Here is a 26,109-nt window from a genome sequence, read left to right on the forward strand (position 1 = left end):
CCTAGCAGAGACTAAGTCTTCACTTTCTCATTGTAAATGTTCATGATAGAAGAAATTGGATTTCTTGACTCAGAAAGTGAAGTCGATTTCAGATTTATTAAAATGTTTCTGACATTTGGGAAGTCAGTACTATATTTCCTTTTATTCTGTCTCTTCATCCCTGTCTTAAGTTGCATGTTTTTGTTAGTTGTCTCCAAGTTGACTCTGACTCCTGGCAGCCTTATGTACAACAGAACAAAACATTGTCCAGTCCTGCACCATCCTCATGATCATTGGTATGTTTGAGTCCATTGTGACTGTGTGTCAGTCCATCTCATTGAGGGTTTCCCTTGTTTTTGCTGACCCTCTGCTTTACCAGCCATGATGTTCTTTTCTAGTCAAGTTGTGTGAGGTATTTATTTATTCACTAATAAACTCTCCCCTCCTTCCTCCTTTTCTCTTTTTTCTCCTCCTCTTCTCACCCTCATTGTTAGTTGCTGTTGAGTCAGTTCCAACTCCTGGCAATCCATGTGTGCACAGTAGAACTGCTCCATAGGGTTTTCAAAGTTGTGACCTTTTGGAAGCAGACCACCAGGCCTGTCTTCTTAGTGCCCTGGGGTGGGTTTGAACCAACAACCATCCCGCTGGTGGAGTGCTTAACTGTTCACGCCACCCAGAGACTTCCTCCCTCTTCCTCAAAACCAAAACCAAACCCATTGCCATGGAGTCGATTCCGACTCATTGTGACCCTATAGGACAGAGTAGACCTGCCCCATAGGGTTTCCAAGGCTGTAATCTTCATGGAAACAGACTGCCACATCTTTCTCCTGTGGAGCGGCTGCTAAGTTTGAACTGCCAACCTGGGTGGCATAGTGGTTAAGAGCTGTGGCTGTGCTAACCAAAAGGTCGGCAGTTTGAATCTACTAGGCACTCCTTGGAAACCCTTTGGGGCATTTCTACTCTGGCATAGGGCTACTATGAGTTGGAATCCACTCGAAAGCAATGGGTTTGGTTTTTGGTTTTTTGGGAATCAATAGTAAATAACAAGTCAAACAATGGTACTATAATTAACGTATTAAGGAAAGGTGGAGCCCTTGGCTTGAAGGGGACTTTACCACTTGAAGCTTTAATCTTCAGAAATATTAGTGGTTAAGGGCTCCTCTGCTAACCGAAAGGTCAGCAGTTGGAATCCACCAGCCACTCCTTGGAAACCCTAGAGTACGTTTCTACTCTGTCCTATAGGGGTGCTATGAGTCAGAATTGACTCCTCGGCAATGGGTTTGGTTTAGGGTTTTGTGCTGGCTAGACAGGTGAGATCCTTGGGCAGTATATCACTGGGCTGTGTGTTGTTCATGTCCAGGTTCCACTGCTTACTGGCTCTTTGACCTAAGGCCAGTTACTTAGTCTCGCTGTGCTTCACTTCCACATCTTAAAAGTGGCGATGATAATACTACCTTTGGGTTGTTCTGAGGATTAAGTAAGATAATATAAAGTACTTAGAAAAGTGCCAGGCACCTAGTGAAGGCATTTTAGCTATCTTGTCTGCTGCTCTGGGCCACCAGTTTTCAACTTTTGCTCTTTTTTTTTTTTTTGTGCCGTTTGCTTTCCTCTTCTCAACATATATCTGGATCGTTATTCCAAGACAAAACATACAGATCTAGCTCATTTTTTAAAATTGAGGTTTAACAGACGCACTGAAGAGGACAGAATCTTAAGGTGCATGATAATGTGTCATGTTAAAAACCAGTCTCTTGTTTTTATTGATTCAGTTCCCTCAACAGACATTTGAGTGTGTGTTTGTCACTGGTCTAAGCACTGTCGTTCTAGCATGAATAAGTTGGTAAGTCTGCCATAGATGGATTCTCCTTCCAAGTCACAAACCTTTGTTGAATACCCTTCAGTGATACGACTGAGGTTGGTGGCATAATAAGCATATCGATACCATTTACTTTTAGGGAGATATTTCAGGGAACTTCACTTCTCCACCTCCTGAGATGTTGAATTTATCATGTGTATTTCTTTGATGGTTTGGGTTTTTCTTTTTTCCTTGCAAAGATAATTGATATGAGAGTAAGCAGAGCAAAGCAACTGTGTGAAAAGCTTACAAGTTCTCGTTTTTTTTCCCGTTCCCCTTCTGCCCTTTTCTCTGTAGATTTAGATCGAGTTTTACAACTCATCTTTGGTGAGAGCTCAGGGAGGGACAAAAACTCTGAAACAGTACCCGAGAATGAGGAAGGGGAAAGATTGTACAAAGTTTCAGAAAAATACTGATAGCAAGACCAAAGCTTCAAAACCGTTTAGAAGAATTGCCCACCAATTCTGCTTGTATAGGTGTACCAGTTAATTATACAAAACTTTTCTTCTCTCTGTCTCAGAAAGCTGTTTTGAAATTATTGTTGAAAATTAAGTTACGTCCATCTGTGTGAAGAAACTTAGGCAGGGCATTTCTACCTTGCCTTTGTTGTTGTTGTTAACATTAGTTTAACTGATTTGCTTAATCCCCTCTCATTAGAAAGGATTTACAGCGGCTTCCTCAAGACATTTCACAGAAATACTTTAATTGTTTAAATAGAAGTCGTCATGACCTTCTGCCATATAAATTCACTTCCATGTAAAGAGAACAGTCTCCAACAACATGCTAATGCTGTGGAAGGGAGAGAGACATCTTATTGATGAGTTATGTGTAATAGATTTAGTTCCAAATTCATGAATTTAACATATTTGAAAGCCTAGATACGTTAAATAAGTCTTATAAAAATTACTGTTCTTCATAATGGAAAATGTTTTTGAATTTACAGATTGTGTGGGCTTTTGTCAATGAGTCCTTTCCCTTTTTCTTTCTTTTTTTTTAGCAGTGAGAAGGGCCTGCTTGTGGTGCGTGATAAGGCAAGAGGGGTGTAGGTGGTCACCACGTCTTGGAGGAGCTTGGTATCCTATACTAAGAAAGTTGAACTGACTTTATACAAGTATTGAGAACCCACTGTGTGCCAGGCAGTGGGTTTATTATAATCCTAAGCGCTTGGTTGTGCTACGATGCCCCTCCTATGCCCCTGGGAAGCCGACTAGTGTTTCCCAAGGATCAGCTAGGAGTCACCTGGGAAGCTGCTTTTCTCAAGATCGTGCGTGTTCTTGGCCCTCCAGTCCCTGTCCCTACTTAGATATCTACCTGGTAGAACATATGTGCTTTGAAAAAGCTTCCCAGATGATTTTTATATCCCTCCCCTTTTGAAAATCATTGTCATATAGACTTGAGTTTTTTAATCAAACAGGTAAATAGCAAGTGAAATTGTATTCAATATTTTAAAAAGTTTCGGTACCCCTTCTTGCCTCCCCACCCCCATAATACTTAAACTGATGTAATTATGTCCTGGTGCACCTTCAGCAAGATTTAGGTGCAACTGTCATATTTAAAATTATATTTTATGACACCAAGACATTAATTTGGGAAAACAGGGCTTCGTCTTCTTAAATGTATCCCTATCCTATTACACCTTTTATTAAATAAGCTCGGAGAGATGTCATTTATATTGGTATATGACCTGTATGGCAAAGACACACGAGTTAAAAAAAAGCTGGACTTTTATAAAATGTGTTGGGCAAATAGCCTATTGCTAACTCGTCGGAGACCGTGGTGAAAGGAAATAAGTAATAAAGGAGAAAAAATGTATATGTTTCTAACTTGTGGGTGAGCTGTTTGAGTTGAATCAACAATTAAAAATGAGCAGCCGTTGTGGACGTGCGTTGAAATTCTTTTCAATATAGCTTTAATTAGACAGCTGTTTTTGTATAATTGTACTCACAAAGCAGGGATTTGTGATTTCAGGACACCTAAGCAACCGTGGTATTTATAGCTTAATCACAGGGTATGGTGTTGCAGATTAGGGGAGAAATTGGGAAATAATATGATACAATTGGTATATTGTGTATTTTTCTTTTTATTAGTGTGCCGATCCAACAAAAGCCCCTGGGTCTGTCTGACTTGTTCAAGTGTCCACTGTGGAAGGTAGGTGACGAACTTATTAATTCACTACCCTGCTTTGCTTTTTTAATTCGCCTTTCAGCTTTATGCCAAAGCTTTGTTGATTTGAACTTGTTTAGAACAATCTCGTAATCATAGTGTATAATTCTCCACGGGCTTCCCTTTTCCAGTAGAGTCCCTTTGTTTAGTGACACAACTGGGAAGAATCTGGGGGGAAGATCCTTGTTTTTGATACTCAGAAGAATTCTTTTGATGATCAAGAGAATCTAGTAATATTTGACTGGAAAATGAAACAAGAACTTCGAAATCTTGAATTAAAAGCTTACCTCGTGGTAGTTTTTAAAGCTTTTATTAGGGGAAGATTTCAGCATATACAAAAATAGAGAGTTAATATAATTAAACCCCGTGTTCTCATCACCCAGCTTCAACAGTTATCAACACATGACTAGTCTTGTTTCACCCATTACGCCCGATCCCTGCCTTTACTGATTTATTTTGAAATGAATCCCAGATATCATTCTTCTGAAAAAAACCAAAATATTTACAAAGGAATTCTCTTTGAAAATGATCTCATAGAGTTCATTATTAATTCCTGTCTAAAACCAAAAACCAAACCCACTGTAGCTGAGTCAATTCCGACTCATAGTGACCCTATTGGACAGAGTAGAACTCCCCATACGGTTTCCAAGGCTGTCACCTATATGGAAGCAGATCGCTGCATCTTTCTCCTGTGGAGCAGCTAGTGGGTTTGAACCACTGACCTTTTGTTTAGGAGCTGAGTGCTTTAATCACTGTACCAGCGGGGCTCCTTAATGCCTGTCTAGCATGTGCCAAGTGTTTCATTGTTCCATTAAAACATTTTGCTTCCAATTGACGTAGCCCTCCTCTCCCCCAGTTCAAGCCTGAGCATTTCTTCCCAGTTCTTGGCTTCAAAATGGTGTTAGTTTAGTAGCTCTTTTCTTCTAACACAAACTCAAATAAATATCAAACTTTGTGTTTTTTAGCCTGGTAGTAGCACATTTATTTTTACTGCTCTTTTAGCTTAGAAAATGCACTTGGAATGTGCTTCAGAAATTAATAGCTTTGCAACAGGCAGATGGGAAATCATAGTCATACCGGCTTAAATCTATATTGTATTTATCTGAAATATTTCCCCCATTGTTATTTTTAAACCCTCATTGCATGAAGAAAGCATCTTGGTTTGGTTAACTTTTGTTTTTTCACATATTTTTAGTCCTGGAATTGAGTGTTTTTTCCGTGTACACTTAAGAGTACCTTTGGAAAATGTTAACTGCGTATCTTAATTGTGGCTGTTGTGGTTTTGAAATCTCTAGGATTTGGGGAACCTGAAAATACTTTGTACAGATAACATTTTTTTAAAAGAGAAGAAAAGTAGAAGCACTTAAATTCTGCACTTGAAGAGACAGATTCCTCTCCTAGATTTTGAGAGGTGAGAATTATAATGCAATCAATTGATGTAGCTCTGTTCTCCAGCCGTCTCATAGTGCTCTACAACCTAAATCTTGAAGGTCATGTGCCAACGAAAAGACCTGGCAAGCTCTCAAGACTTGGAGAGATCAGTGTTCTTAATAGCAAGCAACAAACAATTCTCTAAGCATGTTTTGGAAAAATAAAGTAGAAATTTTCTAGTCTCTGCAGGTAGGCTGTTTCCAGTTACAAGCAATCTAAAATTTAGAAATTCAGCATGGTTTCGGAGAAACACGATTAAATAGATGAAACAGATAATAAAGTAGCCTGGACTTGGATCTCCATTTTACACAGCTGCTTGGTTAATTTTCTGTTATCCTGGGTGCCTGGGCGTGGCTTGCCACGTGTTCAGATTTTTCAGTGATTTTAAGCCACGTGTCTGAAGAGAACTCTTAAACCGAACACCCTTTCAGCTAGGAGAAATAGTTTATCAAGAGCACATTCAGTTATATATTCTCTTGGTCTTCATGACACCGTTGCATCTAAGTTTTTGAATTTTTAAGATTGTCATTAGAAATCTGTGGCTTCTGTGTAGCTTGAGACACTTCCTCTTGGGCTGCAGGTCAGAGTGTCTAGTTAAAATCTAAAACTAGATAAAGGAAACACTTGTTTTATGTTAGCCAGCTTAAACGAAGCTGTTACTTTCTGACTGATGTATTTGAGTATTAGCCAAAACATTGCTGATCTTAATGTCAGTGGTCATCATGCTTCTTATCTGGTCACTGAGATACACGGTAACATTTAAATATCCAGTACATTCAGACACTATGGTCTCACGATGAAATGAACTGTATGTACTTTACACAGTTGATCAGTTTTCAGAGAAGAGAAAGTGGTAATGCCATTTATTATTATTATTATTCTCTGATTCTGAAGGTATTCCTCATCATAAACATTGCTATCGTTTTTCATGGCGTACAGTATGACAACAATACAGTAAATACACTATATATAAGGGTAGAAAATGGAGCTAATTAGATGTTGAGCTTATATGATGCCCTGGAGTTTACTTTTTAAGTGAAATATTGTGTGTTTCCTGTTTCATGCAGTAACATGTCGCAGTATGTGCTTAACGTGAACACTTTCTAAGCAATTATATTCTTTGGATTCCGAATAAATAGTAGTTAAGCAAGTAAAGGAGAATACTAATAAAAATAATTGCTAACACTCATTCATTTATTGTGTGCCATGGATTACTTAACTACCCAACAACCCATGAGATACAGGTACTATTATGTCCATTTTACAGAGGAGGAAAACGAAGCACAGACAGGTTAAGTAACTCACCCAAGCTCACATGGCCAGGCTGTGACAAAGCCTGCTTTTGAACCCAGGCAGTCTAGTTTTAGAGCTTGTACTCTTAGTTATGATTTTATTTTAAAATGTATTTTAGTCCACTTTTTGGACAGAGGACCCATGAATACCCAAACGTTAGTTGCTTTTGCTACTATGAATAAAATGGGAAAAGATCAGGGTCAGATTCTGAGTTGAGGTTAGCAGTGCTCTGATGCTTCCAGCTTTCCTGGAATGTAGAGACTGGGCTTAAAGTTGATCCTCCCTGCTTTCCACAACTACTGTGCTTTCCCCAAGGTAAGTGTTACTCCTGATGCGGCTAAGGGGCCTTATGGCAAAATCGTCCTCTGAACTCCCGGAACCTGCGCATTTTGGTACCATTTGGCCAACATTTGTTTTGACTGTTCTGACTTTTCAAGTCAGCGATGTTTTCTACAAATTGGCTTATATCTAGGAACTGGGAGATTTTTGTTTGATAAGGGTCTTCACAGTAGTGGTCAGTTACAACAGTGTGCAGTATTTTGGTGAAAACCAAAAAAAAAAAAAAGCAAACCCGTTGCCGTTGAGTCAATTCCAACTCATAGTGACTCTATAGGATAGAGTAGAACTGCCCCATAGGGTTTCCAAGGAACGCCTGGTGGATTTGAACTGCCGACCTTTAGGTTAGCAGCTGGAGCCTTTAACCACTATGCCACCAGGGTTTCCATTTTGGTGAAGGTGTAGATGAATTTGGGTGCATACCATCTGCATATATGAACCTGCATTTTGCTTGTTGTAATGCAATGATTTAATAAATCAGAGTTGGAAAGTATTACAGATTTTTATGAAGGTAGCCAACTTTTATTATCTTTGTCCATGTAGAGAAATAACAGTTTATGTAAGCTTAAAATGATTTGTGTTTTGTGTGGATCGTTTCTAAACAAACCCCTTTCAGTAGGAGTGGAGCCGATTATTCAGGTGTTGAAATAAAAGATCTGAAGCCGTATATATCAATGAGACAGAGGTGGAAGATTATCTTGTTTCCATATCTGACTCTCAGGTTTTATGTTAAGCAGCAATCAGAGTAGGTGGAGCATGTGGCCCTGTGGATAGTGGCTGAGCACTTTACAAAGCTGGTCTGTGATGACAGCCTGAGTTGGGAGTTACTGGTCTAAGAAAAAGCTTAAAAAAAACTGTAGCAAAAGCATCAGCAAAGGAGTCTATATGAGTGATAATATCAATGGTATTGACGCTGATTTGCATAGATAATGCCCTTCCTTGCCTGGTCCTAGTCTTGTGTATATTTAAGAGTTGACGGTAATAGTTAATGGCAAAAAAAAGGAGCATGTTTTAAGTATTCAGCTTAAGAAATCACAAAATGATTGAATGTTCTTTAAGAGTGTTCTTTCTCATTCTGCTTTGATTAACATGTAATTTTCTTACTACTTTAACTTCCAAAGCAACATTTAGGTTAAAATGAATTTTCATTTGGTTTTTGGAAGGTATGTGAACGGCCATGCAAAAAAACATTATGAAGATGCCCAGGTACCCTTAACCAATCATAAAAAGTCAGAAAAGCAAGACAAAGCTCAGCACACGGTGTGTATGGATTGCAGTAGCTACAGTACGTACTGGTAAGTTAATGTTTTCTAGAAATGTTAATCCTTCCTGGTATGTGCAAGTGTTCTCCCAGCTCCCCACCCCCTCCCAGCCTCTAAGCTGCTGCCATGACCCCTTTCAGTCTCCTAAGGGTTCACAGGGGACTGGAGCCATCAGGAATGCCTACCCTTATTCACTCTGGTTTTACTTTGCATTGTTCCTTTCAACTTCTAGGCCTCCTCTCCTCTCCCACCCCCTGCTTCTTGTCTATCCCAGTAAGCTTCAGGGAAATGAGAAGTATCTGTTTCTTTGTGTCCATTCATTATCATTCTTTTTCTATCTTTGTTGTTTTTGTTATTAATTGAAAGATGATATGATAAACCCTATGTGCCTTCTCTCCAGTTAACATTTTGCCATGTAAGCTTCAAAATTTTGACTTCTATATTGAAAAAAAAAGAAAACAAAAACGTTTTGACAGTTTTCTCCCAGCCCAGTTCTCTTCTCTCCTTCTCCTTCCCTAGAGGTAAATGTTAAGAATTTCTTGTGTAGCCTTTTAGTCTTTTTTTTTTTTTTAAGTATTATGTTCTTTAAAAGGAGGTTGAAGGCTCTGTTCTTTCTTTGTGATATAATATACGTGCCTGTTTCATAGAAATGACGATAAAGTAGATATCTATTTTTGTGGCTGCTTAGAACTAGGCTGGGTTATTTAGCTTACAAGTGATATTTAACAATCCGTATCTATTTAGTATACTCAAAAGGTCAATATATTATTGCCATTTTAACTTCAATGTAAAGCACATTTGTTTCCTTGACTAATAAATTATGATGAATAATTCTTTATTTGTTTTAATCAGTTTGGTTTCCGTTCAAGAGGTTGTTGACATTAAAGGGGGAGAAAACAGGCTTATGTTTAAAGGCACCCTTTGGGTTTCTTTTTCCCCTGCCAGACAGCTCTTGAATGTCACCCAAAGGCAGTACTGGACAGGGATGGGGACTTGAAGTCCAAAGATCATTTTGATTTCACACATTCGGTGCCTATCCTTTTTACACTGTCCTTCATTGATAATTGAATCATAGAAATGTCTCCATCAAAGAGGGGAAGAAAAGGTCGGGAGTTTGCTAGGTCTTTTAAATTTTTACAGGTTTAACATTCAATTTTGGTTACTGGATCAAATATCTTAAGGTTTGGTCATTCAGATCACTACTGTTTCAGTGATCCTCTGTATGGAAGAAGGTGTCCAGGTCAAGAAGGGAGACAAGCTAGAGATAAGTGAAGATTTCAATAAAAATGAACATCTTCCCCAGATGTGCACACAAGAGCTAGCGTTCACTTTTTGGTTAGTTGCTGTTATGTAACCTGCTTCCTACGAGAGTTAAGCAGGAGCCAGTCTGTTGAAGTATTTTCATTTGTATTTCCCATTCCTCTGGGAACCTCATATATGAGAGTGACATAGGTGCCGAATTTACAGAGCCACGCGTTTGCATGTGGTTGTATTTCTGCTTCAGACAACAGAGATTAAGACCATTCTCAAGGTCTCTCACAATCATAGGGCATGCCAACTTCTACGTACCAGGAGTCAAAAACATTCAGTCTCTGTTTTTTATTTTTATTTTTTTAATTTATTTTGCACTCTTGATTTTCAGTTAGCAATGTATATGAATTGCTTAATAGGAACTTTGGAAATACACTTAAATCTCTGTGCGCTGTAAGTTTCCAGTAGGTTTTCTTGCAATTTGTAAGATTATGAGGAAACAGCTCTTTGAGGAGATTTTAAAAACAGTGGAGTGGCCTTATATTCACAGGGCTCCTTAAGTATGTAGGTTATATTCTTTATATATTGCATTTTGAGGGAATACTTTTATTAAACAGAAACTGGAATTTCATTTGTTTTATATTGGTATGGTGCGCTAAAGTGTGTGTCGTTTCATGACTGAATTGGAATTAACTGGCAGATCTTAAACCTTGGGAAATATATGCCATGGCGGAGGCTTCTTGGCCAGGTGCCAGCCTTTTGTGTGAAGTTATACAGAGCTGCGAGTGTGCAGACACCCAGAGCTTCTGAAAGGCAGGAAGGGAGCCGCAGCTGGTCACATTACTGTCTCGTTTATGGGTTTTAGAGCAAACTGCCAGGGAATCACCCTCATCACACTCACGGCCAAAAAGGAACCTGGGATACTTGGAAGCCAATGAAGCTGTGGTTTAGATTAACATTTTCCCACACCTCACTATAATTAAGAAATAAAAAGAAATTTCCTCTTTCTGTAGGGTGTGTGTGTGTGATTTTCCAGTGCACTTCCCGTAATTTCACTTCAGTTTACGTATTTTCCTTGTGGTTAGACGGAATGATTTGCTTCAGGTATAAAATATTGGTATATTGCGTTTAAGCTACTTGATTATGAATTACTGTGCTTGTAGTTGAAATATTCTGACATTAGCTAATATTAAAGCCCCTTTCCCAGTGTTCTGTGCTCTAGAGAGGTTGTGAGATGCTCTCAGACTCACAGTTTTTCTGTCTTTATTTTCTCCCTACCAAGAATCCCTACCTTCTCCTATCTTTGCATATCCTTTATGAAATTATTGCCGATCTCCACCCCCCTCCCCCAAGCCTCAATTGTAGCTGGCCATGATTTTGGCTGACCTTATAGTTCTTGGGATACTTGTAATTTCCTGCTGCACACTTAGTTATTTGGTAAATGTCCTTGGGGGCTGCAGGAGCCATATGTCAGATCTCCATATCTGCTGTAGTACTCAGTATCTTGTGCAGAGCAGACAATGTGTGTTTGAAAGATTGAATTTTGTTAACTTCCAGAAGTGGGGAAAGTTATACCAGGTCAATAATATTGGGTCCTCTGGTCATCTTGGAGGACTGAAGAGCCACAGAGCTTTTTCCCTGAAGAAGACCTAAATCATGGTATTGTGTTGCTGGGTGCCGACAAGTCAATTTGGGCTCATATTGACCCCATGTGACAGGGTAGAACTGTCCCATGGGGTTTTCTAGGCTGTAATCTTTAGAGAAGCAGGTCACCAGGTCTTTCTCCCATGGAGCCGCTGGGTGGCTTTGAACCGCCAGCATTTTTGGTTAGTGGCCGAGTGCTTAAGTGTGCCACTGGGGCTCCTTAATCATGGCATAGATGAGCTATTGTTTTTCTCTTGCAAGAGGGATACCCTCAGTTCTGATATAAACAGGACATCTAGAAGAAGCACATAGTAACCAAGCAGAACAACATGAAACAGGTCACTATTCCAAAAGAGGGAAAGTGATACCAATACCAAAAGGGATAATTTTGATTTGACAGGAACTCATCCCTTTGGGGGATAAATCAGATCAACATGATACCAAGTTGGAGGCAAATGAAGATTTCAATACAAATGAAAATCTTCCCAAGATTTGCACGCAAGGGCAAGTGTTCAGCTTATTGTTTAAGTAACATTTCCTTCCCTCCCACCCTAACTTCCCTCCCTAACCAGTACAAATGGAATTGTGTATGGGATACAGTATTGTGATTGAAAAGAAACAAAGATTAAAATTAGGAACTTTAATATGATTTCTTATGTAGATAGACATTTGGATTAGTAGATGTAAAATACTAAAGAAATAGAATTTTTTCACTTTTGACATTGTCTTGGCAACTTTGATCCTTATCAACAATAACAATTTTTGAGAATATAAAAGTGTAAAAGGGATATTAAAACTAAATACTGGAATTTTCCTTTTCAGGCAGGTAATGTTTTAAAACATTCCCTTCAAACAAATATTATAAAATGCTAACCGATTCGTTTGTCTAGAAAAAAGACTTGTATTTCAGATTTTAAACAATTGTAATAAATAGCAATTTTATTTAAAATTAATAAAAGTAAAGCTCTTATTTGTGGGTTTAAATTGATACTGGATCAGTTCCAAAGGCAGTTGTGATTACAAATAAAAAAGAGGAAAGTCTTTGTTGACTATACCTGTGAACTATTTGGACACAAATTTTCAGTGTTGTAAAATTAGAGAACAGGGAAGCTTTTTATTTAAAAATAGTGTTTTGAAGTTTAAAGGAAACTTTGTAACAAAGGTGGTCTGAAAACGTAAAAGGCTCTTCTTTAGTAAGCTGGTATTTGTCTCCTTTTAGCAAAGAATGTGGGGCTTCTCTACAGGTATTCTTCTAATTTTCCATAACTGGCTTATTTGATGGCAACACATCAGAATTTAATAACAGATAATTTAAAATAGGCTTATTTTCTAAACGAGTTCTTTTGGGTTTTAACATTTCTTGGTTTGAAATAGATTAAGCCATTATATTATCAATGCTTTTTTTTTTTCCTTCAGTATTCTGCATCTGTCATTCGTCATAAAACCAGAGGTCACATTTACCTCTAGGCGTCAAAAGGTTATACAAGTGAAGGGAAAGGAATTTAAAACTTAGTGGAGGACCTGACACTGCCCCCTTCTGGAAGGGTACTTTTTGCACAAAGGTTTTTTTGTTGTTGTTGTGTTTTGTTTTTATATTAGTATTATACATAACTTCCTGTTTAAAGGTAACTTTATAGTAGATAAAGGACTGGTGATGGAAAGATTTCTTCACAGTTGCATAGAAAAATCAGGTTCAGTATATTATGAGTTCTTCTTTCAGAAGAGCGAAGGATAGTTTGGTTTGGGAATACTAGTTTTTCAAGAATATGATGCATAACCTTATTGCTTGGGTAGTTCCAATAGCACTGGCAACAGGAATGAAAAACAACTTAGAATTTAAAAGCTGAGAAAGAGGTCAGGATTTTTCTCTGTCTTGGGTGTGATACACTCAGTGAGGTGGTAACATTTTGGGTGAGAAATGAAAACAGGAAAAATGGCAGCTTTTGGTAGAGGAAGCTATTTATACAAAATAGTCTTAAAATACTCTTAAGAGAAGCTAGTTGATAACACATTCAATTCATATTGTGCTAAAAAAAAGGGGGGGAAGTAAAACACTAGGCTGATTCTATTATATGAAAATGTATACCCTTCACATATGTAAATCTCTCAGTTTTGTATTCTTTGAATAGAAGAAAAATAGTGATAGAGATAATTTTAAAATCTCATCTGTTTGGCTTTTAGGGAATATTTTTTGTATGTGTATTTGTAATTAGGTTTGTCTAAAATAAAGTTTTAAACAAAGATTAAAGCTATACAATATAAAATAAATACCATTGTCTAAATTCCTCATTCTGACTTAGTCTGACTATGTTCTAACTATCCATTCCTGTTGAGGTAAAGTGGCCTTCTAAGAGTAAAAAGAAAGACTAACTTGAACAGAACTGTCTTCCCTTTTAAGCTTGTTTTCTATTTGCTTTTTCCACCTCTGGGCTTAATATAGACAATGTATCTTGATTTATAACATTCTCCTTTTATTTTCAGTTTTTTATTGTTTATTAATGGGAATTCTAGGCTAAGAATTTTCCTTTTGTGTGCAGGTTTAACTGTCTTCTATATATATATTAATATGCATTGTTTTCATTATTATTTCACAGATGTTCTGCAGTTTACTCTTTTATTTCCTTTGATTTAAAAATTGGGAGAGACTCTGTTTCCAAGTGGTCAAGTTGTAATTTCTACTATTGTTGCTCATTTCCATTTTTTTTTTTTTTGCATATGGCCTGTGCTGTTCCTGCTTTCAGGATCTTACGAATGCTTTCATTTTAAGAACTAATAAATAATCAATTATTTTAAAGGTTTCATGGGCACTTAAAAAGAAAATAAACTAAGCATTCAGCTTCAGAAGAAAGAAAAGTAACAGAATAAAAGAGAGCAGAACCAAAGGAATTAATAAAGCTAAACATATTTAATAAAAAGAAAAACAGTAAAACAGTAGCATTGGCAGATAAACTCAGAGGATGATTTCAACAAAAGAAACCATTGTCCAGCCTAATCAAAAGTCCCTGGGTGGTGCAGATGATTTGTACTCAACTACTAATCAAAGGGTTGGCAGTTCAAACCCACCCAGTAGCACCACAGAAGAAGGGCCTGGAGATCTGCTCTTGTAAAGATTACAGCCAAGAAAACCCAATAAAGCAGCTGTACTCTCTAAACATGGGGTTGCCATGAGTTGGAATCAGCTCAGTGGCAGTGGGTTTTAAGCCTAACCAAGAGAAAAGGGCGAACAGGATAAATAAAAAAAAAAAATTTGGAGTAACAAAGGAGAAATAACCATAGGTATGAAAGAAATTAGAAATAATGGAAATCGGGATAAAATGAATAACTTTCATAGAAATATAAATTTTCGAAATTGATTCCAACCAGAAAACTTATGGACCAATAACTGTGGAAGAAATTGAGAAGAGTTGTGAAGAGTTAATTCTTGCTTTTCATGCACGAGGCTCAGCTTGCTTCATTGATTAATCCTTTCTCATCTCATGGAATGATACAATTTAAAGTTACCCATAGCACATGAAGAATAAAACAAAGCATTATATGGTTACCAGAAATTGAAATAGATAACACAAAACTAGTTTTTTTTATTAACTTAATCTGTATTTTGAGATAAGATTTTATTCTTTTGTGGCTCCTGGTGGATTATGTAGGCTTTTAAAGTAAGAGCAGAAGTTAAGGTATATATGTAAATGAAGCAGAGAAGAGTAATAATGTTAAAGTCAGGATCTGCCAGAAGCTCAGGGGTAAAGTAGAGAGGAGATTCTAGAAATTAAGAACTTAATTCCTGTTCAGAGAGACAAGGTTCTGTCTTAGGAAGAGCCCTGGGTCTGAAGTAGAATACCCAGGCTCAAGTCTTGACAGGCTTTGAAATATAGGCAGGGCCACAGTGGTGTCACTAGGGTTGGTGTCACCCAGTGTGGTAACTCATGTTGTCACCCCGACCTCTGTGGGCGAGGCAAGCCAGTGGGGGGTAGGGATCCTCTGTGGGTGCAGCAACCCTTCCCGCAGCTCCTTCCGTCTCTCACTGGCCAAGGTGGAGACCCTCCTCTCCGCCCAGTGACAGGAGGTGACAAGTTACTGCACTGGGTGACACCAACCTTTGTGACTGGTGGGGGGGGATGGTGACGAGATGTCACACTGGGTGACCAGTACACCAACCCTAGTGATGCCATTGCCTTGATGGTCCGTTCCCCGAGAGTGCCAGCCCACTCACCTTTGCTGCGGTAGACCCTGGGGTCATTTTGGTGTCACCCCCTCTGACTGTGTCAGGAGGTGTGATCTGCACCTCCCACATGCCTCTAGTGATGCCACTGTAGGGTCAAAAAAAAATGAGCCCAATATTCAAGGTAAGAAGTTTAGGTATTCTTCTGTAGGCTGGCCAGTCACAAATGTAAAACTCAAGTAAGGGCTTGGCAAGATTCTTGGCTAGCTCCCCACTGGCCAACTCATCCTCTCAGGAAAGCATATTGTAATGAAAGTGAGGTGATACTATAAGGATGGTATTGAATATCTTCTAATTTATGAAAAAGTGAATTGTTTCTACATTTCAGTCATAGGGAAGATATTTTGGATACACTTTTAAGATATGTGATTTTGTGTCTGTGATTGAAAACTACAGCTGTAGATGGTGAATAACCACTAACGGCTTTTAAAAGCCTGACCATATTTGTATTTTAGAAAGCTCTTTCTAGTGATTAGTAAATATATATTTTTAAATTGAAATAATTATACACGTGAACAGTAAAAAAAAAAAAATCTCCTCTCAGGCCTCAAACTCTAGCCCTCTTTCTCAGGGTTAATTGTTGTAAATTAAAATCCAGAGTACTTATGATTTGAATGAGGAGGGTGAGGGGAGGAGGAGCACCAAGAGTGATGCCTTGGCCTGGGCTTTTGGGTGAATGTGGTACCATTAGCTTAGAGGGAAATTCCCAGAGGGAAATGATGGTTTTCCAGGTAGAAAATGACAAGTCTGTAAGTGTGGGGTGCTTCGAAATCAGGCGCCAGACACAAAGACTAAACTGGGCCTTAACTGCTGGCGTCTTAAACAGAGATGTCTCAAGAAGGCAAGAGAAATAGTTTGTGTTAAGGTGGTTTTGGGCATAAATCACTCACAAAAAGTTTTCTGCGTGATTTAATAAAACTCTTTCCCCATTCCTTGTGTTTCCTTTTTTAGCATTGTGCATCCAGACATTTTACATATGCAGAATAGGTTTGTTTAGTCTTTTGGTTTCAGACTGGGAGTTTCTAACTAGGAGACTTCTCCCAGTGCTGTCCAGTGGAGCTGTCTCTGCGGAGGGACATGTTCTGTATCTGTGCCGTCTAATACGGTAGTAACTGAGCAATAAAATAAGGATGAGAATCAAAGCAACGTATCCATTATTCAGTGTTTTTTTGTTTTTGTTATTTACGTTATGTTTGAGACCTTCATGTAAATCAGACTCTGTCCCATGTAGAAGTTTCAAAGATAAAATAAAAATTTCCTTGGGGGAGGGGAGGGACTGCTTGCTTGTAAGACTAAGTTTTCTTCATAAAGAATCTATACCTTTAACTTGTACCATTCTTAACACATTTATTCCTGGGTATAGAGGAAACCCTGGTGGCGTAGTGGTTAAGTGCTACAGCTGCTAACCAACGGGTGGGCAGTTCGAATCCGCCAGGCGCTCCTTAGAAACTCTATGGGGCAGTTCTGCTCTGACCTATAGGGTCACCGTAAGTCAAAATTGACTCGACGGCACTGGGTTTGGTTTGGTTTTGGTATGGTTTATAGATCTTTATAGAAGGAGCCCTTCTGTAGTTAAGCACTCAGCTACTAACATTTGTTGGTGGTTCAAACCTACCAGCCGCTCTCTGGGAGAAAGATATGGTGATCTGCTTCCATGAAGGTTAAAGCCTTGGAAACCCTGTGAGGCAGTTCTACTCTGTGTGATAGGGTTGCTAGGAGTCAGAATGGACTCAGCAGCAGCGGGTTTAGTTTTTTTGGGTTACAGTGTACAGTTTTTGTCATTATGGTGAGTGTTTTGAGCAATGAAAAGGTGCTTAATCCAATCTAGGAAATGAATGTTTTGTTTTACTTTATTGTAATTAATGTAAATTTAAATAGCCGCATGTGGCTAGTGGCTATTATATTGGATAGTTAAAATAGGCACAAAAAATTATACCTTAAAGCAAATTTAATCTGGTAAAATGTATCAAAAAGAAAAATCATGTAATTAAGAAGTAGAGGCAGTTTCAGCTGAAGTTTGTCAATAATCTGCTGTAGATTATTATACCATTAAAAAAAAAACCCATTGCCATTAAGTCGATTCTGACTCATAGCGACCCTATAGGACAGAGCAGAACCACACCATAGAGTTGCCAAGGGGTGCCTGGTGGATTTGAACTGCTGATGTTTTGGTCAGCAGCTGTAGCTCTTAACCACTACACCACCAGGGTTTCCATTATACCATTAGAAGCAAAAAAAAAAAAAAAAAAATTAAGAGCCATTTCTTTTTAACCTAATAATGTTGGAATAAAAGGAAACTATTAAAATGTAATAGTTTACCAAAAAGAAAAAACACAGAAACATATTAAATGATGAAGTGCTAGCGCCATTTCTATTACAACCAGAAACAAGACAGAAATAAATATCTCCTATCATTATCATCATCGTTATTATTAAACATTGTTTTGGCAGTTCTAGCTGTTGCAGTAAGACAAAGAATGAAATAATTAGGATAAACATTGGAAAAGAAGAAAAATTATTTCTATTTTTAAGTTCTATGATAAAATGCCTAGAAAATCCAGGGAACTTTAGTAGAAAACCACAACTGGAATTAATAAGAGAAGATGGAATGGTGATGTGTGATAAATATACAATAACTAATAGCTTTCTCTTTATTAGCAGTCATCAGTCAGAATTGGAAATGACAAAATCACAAAACAAACACCACCTAATGGCAAAAACTGTAAACTATACCTAGGACTAAATGTATTAAGAACAGTTCAAGTTAAAGGTATAGATCTCGTGTGAAGAAATCCTGGGATTATAAGCAGTCGTCCCCCAAGTTTTTATTTTATCTTTAAAACTTTTACTTGGGACAGAGTCTAATTTACATGATGGTCCTCAAACATAATTGTGAAACATTTAAAAAATCTGAATAATGAATATGTTACTTTTATTAATAGAGAAGTATTTATTTAGAACCTGCTATTTTATGTGCTAGCGTCCTTGTTTTTTAATGCAGTGGTCTTCAATATAATATACTGAGTATGGAAAGAAAATATTAGCATTTTTATTAAAAATTTTTGTCTGAAAAACATTAAGCTTTGTTAACTATTGAGTATGCCTGCTGCCAGTGGTGTGTAGATTAGATGGCCTTGTGTTATGAACTACAGTGAACTACACACTTCTAAACAGGACTTCTACAGATGTTAGCCTCACCATTTGTTCATGTTTTACAGTTTGCAGTGTATTACAGTTTGTTTGCTTAGTTAATGTGGATTTACTTAGTTTTAACCAATCAGCCCTCATCAAATGGACATAACATTTTAAAAGGTTTTTGCAAAAAATACCACATGGTGATGTTGATGACGTACACACCATTAACAAGAAAAAGGCAAGCTGGCATACATTCCTTCTCCGAGCACATCAAACATAGAACAAGGTAGAAATTCTGGAGGACACCATGCTTGGTAAAGTAGAGGGTCAGCGAAAGAGAGAAGACCTTCAACAAGATGAACTGACACAGTGGCTGCAATGATGGGCTCAAGCATAGTAGCGATTGTGAGGATGGCACAGCACCAGGCAGTGTTGCCTTCTCTTGTACACAGGGCTACTCTGAGTCAGAACCGACTCAGTGGCACCTAACAACAAGTAAAATCATGGATGACTCAGATCTAGTAAGTTGGACAAAAAGTTAAAAAATTATCAGGAAGAGTATACGAAGTACCAGTTTATACCCAGTATCATTAATGTTGAACCTCACTCTATGTGTATATTGTACTTTGAGATACTAGTTTAATAATAGTATAAGATGATCAGGAATAATGAAACATCTTAAAATAGTTTATTTCATCTCTAACTCATTCTCTTAAATCTTTATAACATACACATAATAATTTAGAAGTACTTGTATGTATGTAATTAATACAAATACATATTTTGCGGATAGTAGGTGACGAGTTTTGTAGTTTATTTGTAACTTGATTAGGAGCCTTATGTAAATGGTTTGAAGATCTCTTAGTAGACCGCTGTTCTGTCTTTTAGAACTAGAGGGCATAAGGAGTGCAGGGCAAAGATAGGAAGGGAAGAAGTGTTCTAAATTTAGAATTTTAAAAAGGAAGTAAACCCACATTAAATTTTAGGGCCAGAAAATGATTGAACCATACTGAACGTTTTCGTTTTTGAAAGATGAGGAGAGAAAGTAAGGATGGGAGTACTCAAGTGAGGAATACTTTTGGCTATTAAACAAATACCAAGAAATGGAAAATGTTGAGGAGTAAAGGAGTTGGTAGGATAGGAGATGAGGGCTCAAATAGAAAAGAAAGCGGACAACACTGAGGTAAGAGGGAAGATGGGCGGAGAGGGCAGGAGAGAAGAAAATTTAGGTGAGGCCGTCTCTGTGGGGACTGTCAAATTTAGCTGAATTTGGCTACAGATGGCTGTGGATGTGGGAGTCACTGAGGAAGGGAGGGAAAAGAGAGATCACATCAGAGGAAATAACCCAAGTGCAGAATAGGGTGTTAGTGGAAAGGGAGGAGAAAAAAGACAGGTTTTTGGGAGATTATAGGAGGAAGAATAACAAGGATTAGGCACGCTTAGATGCTAGCAATTAAATGTAAATCAAAATCTAAAAATGAGCACAAAAGAAATGTAGTGATAAAATGGAAAAGTTTCACTTTTTTGTTTATTAAAGTAAGCAGAATATGGAATAACTTAAGCTGCGATTTTATCAATTTTTTTACCCCTTAATTATATAATAGTATAACTTTTTTTTTTTTTATAACTTGTTTTTCTTATGAAAATTTACCGGCTACTTGATGTGTATTCTTTTAGTGCAAGGTAGTGAAAATAATGGTGTATCTTCTGTTCCTGACAGTGGTATGTATGTGTGTGTGTATATACATTATTACTGTGCCATGCATTTAATTAGGAGTTTATTAAATAAATACTGGAAACCCTGGTAGTGTGGTGGTTGAGAGCTATGGCTACTAACCAAACGGTCAGCAGTTCGAATCTAGCAGGCGCTCCTTGGAAACTCTATGGGGCAGTTCTACTCTGTTCTATAGGGTCTCTTTGAGTTGGAATTGACTTGACGGCAATGGGTTTTTATTAAATATTGGCTTAAAGAAATTTAAAGCTACTTTAAGATCATACTTGGCTTAAGGAATTTGAGTTTGAGACTAATCTAGACATGGCCAAGATGACAGTGAAGCTTGTGCTAGGTGTTAGAAATAAGGCAAGACAAAATTCTCCCACACCTTGCGTTTTTATACTGTTTTCTTATCTAACATCTCTACTGTGTTACCTAAAATGATTTATAAATACTATTTTTTCTCTTTAATTCTCAAATTACTTCAGTTCTTTTCCATAGTTCTTTCTACTAATACAGGAATGAGCTTTTGTCTTTCTCTGATAATCTCACGATCCTATAGAATTAGTAGAGCTCATCTTTACTTGAAGAATCACCTAAAATTGCTAAATGAAAACTTGTTTAAATATAAATTTAATAGTATAAAAAGTTAGTCACCTAATGTTGGCAGTTCCTGATTTTTGTTTAGCACATGAAGTCTTACGTATATAAAGAGAATCCGGACCCTGAACCTTCTCTTCTACTGAAGTTCTCATCAAGTTATTGAACCCTGCCCAGATCCTCCCTTCACAATTTCTCGGTGCCAGTAGCACGTAAAGAACAAAGAAGGAGTAGAATTTTTTATAATATGATTTCAGTTACATTTTGGGAAACAGGTATATCTTCACCGAGGGCATTTAACCATACTTTTTTTTTATAACATTTATTTCAAAATGGGAAATGTATTCTGTTATGGATTGAATGGTCCCCCCAGAATTGTGTGTATCAGTTTGGTTGGGCCATGATTCCCAGTATTGTGTGGTTGTCCTCCATTTTGTGATTGTAATTTTATATTAAAGAGGATTAGGGTGAGATTGTAACACCCTTACCAAGGTCATGTCCCTGATCCAGTGTAAAGGGAGTTTCCCTGGGGTGTGACCTGTACCACCTTTTATCTTACAAGAGGTGAAAGGGAAGCAAGCAGAGAGTTGGGGACCTCATACCACCAAGAAAGCAGTGCCCGGAGCAGAGTACGTCCTTTGGACCTGCGGTCCCTACGTGGAGAAGCTCCTAGTCCGGGGGAAGATTGATAAGAAGGCCGACAGAGAGAGAAAGCCTTCCTCTGGAGCCGATGCCCTGAATTTGGACTTCTGGCCTACTTTACTGTGAGGCAATAAATTTCTCTTTGTTAAAGCCATCCACTTGTGGTATTTCTGCTGTTGCAGCACTAGTGACTAAGACATATTGCAAGTTGCAGAGGACCAGTCTATACGTATTGGAAACACAACCTATAAGTTAGGCACCTTTTTGTACTTCTTATTCTAGTGTAATCTTCTTGAAGGGAAGGTTAAGAAGAGTGGCTAATTTTTTTTTCAGGTGTTAGAAGTAAATTCAGTTCTGACCAAGTAGCTTAAGATAATTGTCGTCAAACAGGTAGAGAGTTTTAGAACTTGTTTCCTTTAAGTCCTCTGTTTGTCTCGGGATTTTCATAAAACACCAGTATTAGTGGACTAGTTTCAGTGTGAAAGCAGTGTCTCAGTTGAAGACTAAAGTAGCCAGAAATTGTTCAGATTCTCCATTGATTTCTTACCTTTGCCACTTCCTGTGTTTTGACCTGTAACAGGGAGGGGGAAGAAATCCAGATGGGGTGTGCAGGCAGCTAGGTTTCCTGGAGAGGAGTGTGCACGTGGCAGGTCACAGTCTGCAGAGGAAAGAAGGGAACGTTTATTGAGCCTCACCAAACGCCAGACACTCCTAGAAGTTTCAGCTTATGGATGTAGGTACTTTTCTGACAAAGATAAAACAACACTAGTATGGTGTGATAAATTCAGACAGTGCAAAAGTTACATCATGAAAAGTTGATGTCCCTGTTTGAGACTGTGAGAGCCTGGAACTAGACACGGTGGGTCAGAGGCTCCATGCTGTCCGTTTCCTGTTCTGATCATTCCTGCCACATTGTCTTTTAACGAGCTTATACCACTTTACACTTCATGAATAGTGATGAGATTATCTCTCCTTACAGACAACAGTTCTGATCTTTCCTTGCTGATATACTCAGTCTTTAATTGTCTACAATATTTGCTAAATGTCTTCAAATTTTTTTGATTAAAAAATCCAAATGATAGAGAAGTGTGGTGTGAAAGCCTCATCACCTGTCTCCAAAAATCCCACTCTTAAGAAAAAGTCCTTTTAATGGTTTGCCTGAACACCCAATCGGGTAGGAAGACACACAAATAAAGGATCATACTACACATGCTGTTTATGCAGTTTGCTTTTTTAACAAAATGCTGTGGACATTTTTCCATGTCAGTATTTATAGTTCTGTGTTTTAGTGATTATAAAGATGAATGGTAAGAAAAAAATATTTAACTTTTTAAACAGACTACTCTTAAAGCTCGTGGGGGCAGAGTAGCACATACTTCCCAGACATAACCACAAACCTCGTAGGATTGGTTAACTGGGTTTAAAGGCTTAGGACCATAGTCTCAAGGGACAACTTGGTCAGTTGGCATAACATAGTTCATAGAGACACTATTCTACATCCTACTTCGGTGAGTAGTGTCGAGGGTTTTAAAAGCTTGTGAACAGCCATCTAAAATACAGCTATTAGTCTTTACTCGTCTAAGGCAAAAGAGAAAGAAGGAAACCAAAGACTCAAAAAAAAAAAAAAAAAACTAGTCTACAGGACTAATAGCCCAGGGGAACCATGGCCTCATCTATCCCGTGACCAGAAGAACTAGATGGTGCCTGGCTACCACGAACAACTGTTCTGATCAGGGACACATAGGTAGTCCTGAACAGAATGGGAGAAACATTTAGAACAAACCTCAGTTTCCTAAAAAAGGCCAGACTTACTGGACCATGTGCGTATATGGCTTGTAATATTTTTGTTAGCTAGGTCTGCTAGCCCAGGGAGTAGGATCCTTACTGCTATAAAATTCTATAATATCACTAGTATCCGACCAATAAATATAATTGTACTAAATTGTAAGAATCAAATTTTATTTTGGCAGGATTTGTTTTCACTGGCTTAAGAAAATCTTTTAATTTTTTTTTATAGTTATCTGTTTTTCAGGGGCTTGTTTGAGGACCCTAAGATTAAAATGTAAAAGACTTCATTTAACCTTACGTGTTTTTTTCCTCCTGTGATCACTCTTTGTGAAACAACAATTTTGCATAGCTAACACATGGTTTAAAATCAAAACCATAGCACACGTATGGGTTTATCTGTAGACATATGCATGTAATGCATACCTGTATACTCACCTGTGCTAAGGTTGTGGTTTTAAACCATGTGTGAGCTCTCTAGAATTGTTGCTAGCTAACAGAAGGTAGTACAAGCCATATATCTAATTTAACATTTTCTAGTAGCCACATTAAAAAAAGCAAAAAGAATCAGGGTGAAATAAATTTTAATCATGTATCTTATTTAACTTTATATAGCCAAAATATTATCCTTTAAACATGTAATCAGTATAAAAATTAGAGATTATTTTCATTCTTTTTTTTCATGTAAAATCTTCAAAATACAGTGTGTATTTTACACTTAATGTCATATGTTCAGATGTTAAATTTTCAGTGGAAATATTTGATCCGTATTTAGAGTCATAAAAATTAAAGTAGATTCACACTATTCCAAACATTATTAAAAGTTTTCCAATAAGTAAATCAATTACCAAAAAATCGTTTTTCTTTAATATTCACATTCATATTGACAAAACTAGCTCATCTTTTTAGACCAATTGATTTGACTCCGAAGCAAAAGCATATCAGTTTCAAAACTTTCTGTTCAACTTAAGTAAATTCACGGACTCTGACATCTCAGTGCCACGTTGATTTCAGAGAAGTGTTACATAGACTGAAAAAAAAAACTCTTAAATTTATCCATAACAACAAAGTGTTCTTCAAGTTTTTCTTGTAGGTTTTGTAGCCGATTTACATAATGCCCTCGATCACAGTTAAAGTCTCCTGCATATTGATTCATGTAGAAGAATGTGTAAAATTATTATTATTGATTTGTGTTATGAAAAGTTTCAGTATCAACATAAATTCACATACCTGTCTAGCAAGGTCACAAATAAACTTTTTCACTTCTTGGATCTTCATATTTAGCTCATTGATGTCCAGCGTGGCATAGGTGAAAGTATGTAAATCACACGGTCGTACTTCCTTCGAGAAACCCTTGAATTGGAGTGAGCAGTCCAGTAAATTTTTGCTACTGTTCCATGACTCAAGCAATTGCCTTGGCACAGAACACACAGTTGTTAAATTCATTGTCTTCTGTTTCTTTCAACAGTTCTGTAAACCGGTGATGATTCATAGCATTTTAATAACTATCCATGATAATCTGCTTCAGAAAATTGAGCACAAATATTTTCAGTTTGTGTCACACAGTGGAACAAATGAGGGAAATAATCCCAATACATCTATTTTTGCTGTGGCATAGCTGACCCATTGTCTGTCTTGATAGAAACTTTTTTATATTTAGCTGAAAATGACAGATATAAATGATTCAAAAATATCTACAACATGAGACCCTTTTTTAAAGGTTGCAAATAGACGAAAACATGTCTTTGTGAATTTGGAAGTCATTTGAGATAAAATGTACCCAAAGTATTAATTGGGCAGTATATCTCTTACATTGTAAAACTAGAAGGTACTTGCAGTTTTTTCACATTTTGGTTTACTTGCTCTGTGATATTGTCGAGAGGTCTAGAATTCACCAACAGTTGTGTGGTGGCTCAATTAAGATCTTTGACTTTTTGTAAAATACTCTTTAATCTTTTCCTCATAATTTTAAAACAAGATTTGTTTTACTTGTGACGGTTTAGTTTTTCATCTCGTCATCTAAAAATGGTTGTCTGATACAAGAATACAAGCTGGCCAAAGTTACAAGCTCAAATCCTTTAAAAATTGTTTAAAATTTTTTTGTTCCGATTCCAGATGAGTAATTTCATGGGTTATTTTTTGACTGTTGAGAGGCAACTTCTTGTGTATTAATGTACATTTGCTCTGGAGTCCCTGGGTAGTACAGTTGGTTAAGTGTTCGATCACTAAATGAAAGGTTGGAGGTTTGAACCCACCTAGAGATGCCTCAGAAGAAAGGCCTGGCGATCCACTTCTGAAAGGTCATAGCCTTGAAAACCCCATTTAGTCAGTTCTGTCCTGTGTGTGTGTCTGTGCACACGTGCACGCGCACACACATACACACATAGTATGCATTTGCTGAGTGTCTCTTAATACTGTTCACTTTAGCATCTTAAAACTTTTTGACACCAACAGCTTTTTCATTTTGCTGTACTACAGCAAATTGCAATTCCATTCTTTGTAAAAATAACCTTCTTCGAATCTTTTATCTCCTCTCTATTCTACCTCAGTAGTATACTTTCATTTGGAAGTTACTTTTTTTCTATTGTATTTCATTTAATAACCAATTATGGTTTACATAGCGGTCACTGTAACTTAAGCTGTCTGCATAAAGTATTTAAACAGGCACATGACAGTGTTACATTTATTACACAGCAAAGTCCTTTGAACCAAGTCATTCCAATGACATGAACTAGATTGGTGATGTTGTTGTTAGGTGTCGTCAGGTGGGTTCCAACTCATAGTGACTCCATGTACAACAGGA

General features: G+C 37.5%; 1 protein-coding gene across 2 annotated transcripts in view; it reads left to right on the forward strand.

Annotated features, from left to right (window-relative positions):
• The window catches only part of USP3 (ubiquitin specific peptidase 3), an 87,731-nt gene that overhangs the window by 23,221 nt on the left and 38,401 nt on the right, over positions 1 to 26,109 (forward strand). The window contains exons 3-5 of one of the 2 annotated variants that reach the window (XM_049905986.1): positions 3,922 to 3,982; positions 5,293 to 5,408; positions 8,221 to 8,352. In XM_049905986.1, coding sequence (XP_049761943.1) covers positions 8,324 to 8,352 — 29 coding nt within the window. In that variant the 5' untranslated portion in view covers positions 3,922 to 3,982; positions 5,293 to 5,408; positions 8,221 to 8,323. The remainder of the gene's footprint in view (positions 1 to 3,921; positions 3,983 to 5,292; positions 5,409 to 8,220; positions 8,353 to 26,109) is intronic. The other variant, XM_049905985.1, reaches the window with a different exon arrangement.

This window comes from Elephas maximus, chromosome 13 (assembly GCF_024166365.1).
Source record: "Elephas maximus indicus isolate mEleMax1 chromosome 13, mEleMax1 primary haplotype, whole genome shotgun sequence".
Lineage (NCBI taxonomy): Eukaryota > Metazoa > Chordata > Mammalia > Proboscidea > Elephantidae > Elephas > Elephas maximus.